Raw genomic sequence first — 1,518 nt, 5'->3', positions numbered from 1 at the left:
ATTATTGAATGTGGCATATAATTATGTAGGTGATCTATTTTTTTTGGAATTCTAATCCAGTGAAATTAAAATCACAGTGAAAAATTTTCAGATCGATGGTATATTATGTCTTTTACATGTATGTGTACTTCAATCTTCAACAATTTCATTGTATTTCTAATTTTCTTTTTATCTTAAATTTTCTTTCCCTCAATCCCCCCAGCCTCTTGAAGCCTCTGGTTTGTATGAGTTGGCTCAGGTTCAGTTGCAGTCTGGTAATATTGAAGTTGCTCTTGACTATCTATCTGAAGCTGTGCAATTGTTTGCTCAAGTCTTTGGGCCACTACATGTCAACATAGCAAACTGTTATAAGTGAGTGGTGTCATTCAAGTACTTATATATTCCATTGTATTATTATATATAGAGTTATTGCACGAATTCATCATGCTCTAGGAGACAGTAAACTAGTAAGTGGTGCATGTAACTACATGTATGTGCATGCCATGTACATGTTAATGTATCGACTGGTTGTGTATGTAGTTTAGTTTAAATGACTGATACCGAGTTAAGATGTTATGCATGTTCTAAAGTCTATTCACTTTCACCTGATCCCTGGTTGTTATCAATTAATAATAGAAGCTGAATTTGATTTGGCTGTTCTAGCTGCGTAATTTTGGTCAAGGTATGTCATTGAGTTTATAGAGGGACATCCAAAAAAGGCTAAGGCCTTGTCATTTTGATTCGTTCCTTATTTCTAAGGAAGGGATGGACCTAGCAATTCTAATGGCACAAACAAAATTTCTAAATACCTGGACTATCAAAAGTTATTACAAACAAGCGTAACAGTGTAAAGTATTACTATAATTGATTTCATTTCACCACCTTGCATGTACAGCTGGGTTCTTATTAAAACTTAAAGAGGTTTTCTACCTTCTAATCCTTCAAGAAAGGTCTTGAGACTGTACATATGTTCTTTTGCTTAAGAACTTATAACTTTGTCCTATGTGTATGCCACCATTTTGTTTGCTCTGACTATTTAAAGGAGCGTGGGAGGGTGTTTGCTAAGGCTTATGAATTTTCTTATTTCTCGAATACAACATGTATAGAAGAAATGTAAGTGTGGACATACAAATATACAAGCATCGCATGTGGGTGAAATCAAATAAACATGTAGGAACGACCAGGGGACTACACCCCCAGGTCGTTGAAAATCACTAAGTCAAATGAAACTCAACAGACTTTAGTTTAAAACGCTTTGAAACTTTATTAATATTTTAATTTCTTTACAAGGTAGCAATTAATTATTTACTCAATTGAAATTTAATTTTAAATTGACTTGCTACATTTTATCTCTCTCTTTTTTCATCTTCAGGCAATATCATATCAGCAAAAAACTGTCATTATGTATGAGAGACTGCTAGGGAGTGGACCACTGCAGCTCTATATCAGCCTATGTTAGTTATTAATAACTGGCCACACACACAATATTTATTATAAATTTATCGCACTATTAGTTCCCCACAAAGCATGCTAAGTGAG

General features: G+C 34.0%; 1 protein-coding gene across 3 annotated transcripts; it reads left to right on the top strand.

Annotated features, from left to right (window-relative positions):
* The first annotated feature begins 39 nt into the window (after positions 1 to 39).
* Positions 40 to 1,444, top strand: LOC109586719 (clustered mitochondria protein homolog). Of its 3 annotated transcripts, none has more exons than XM_020002927.1 (4): positions 40 to 98; positions 203 to 351; positions 404 to 446; positions 1,352 to 1,444. In XM_020002927.1, the coding sequence occupies exons 1-4, from the start codon at positions 96 to 98 to the stop codon at positions 1,436 to 1,438; spliced, it is 282 nt and encodes a 93-aa protein (XP_019858486.1). In that variant the 5' UTR covers positions 40 to 95; the 3' UTR covers positions 1,439 to 1,444. The 3 variants fall into 3 exon arrangements, 1 of the variants encoding a protein (XP_019858486.1); XR_002187202.1 differs by having other exon boundaries at positions 46 to 118; XR_002187203.1 differs by lacking the exon at positions 1,352 to 1,444 and adding an exon at positions 520 to 534 and having other exon boundaries at positions 46 to 118; positions 404 to 469.
* Positions 1,445 to 1,518: the final 74 nt, after the last annotated feature.

This window comes from Amphimedon queenslandica, unplaced genomic scaffold (genome assembly GCF_000090795.2).
Source record: "Amphimedon queenslandica unplaced genomic scaffold, v1.1 AMPQUscaffold_12799, whole genome shotgun sequence".
Lineage (NCBI taxonomy): Eukaryota > Metazoa > Porifera > Demospongiae > Haplosclerida > Niphatidae > Amphimedon > Amphimedon queenslandica.
This window is presented reverse-complemented; position numbering and strand designations above follow the sequence as displayed.

Bases quoted from the DNA above. Each gene is read 5' to 3' on its own strand.
- LOC109586719 (XM_020002927.1), top strand. The intron at 352-403 runs GTGAGTGGTGTC...TATTATATATAG, and splicing joins AACATAGCAAACTGTTATAA to AGTTATTGCACGAATTCATC. The intron at 447-1,351 runs GTAAGTGGTGCA...TTTCATCTTCAG, and splicing joins CTCTAGGAGACAGTAAACTA to GCAATATCATATCAGCAAAA.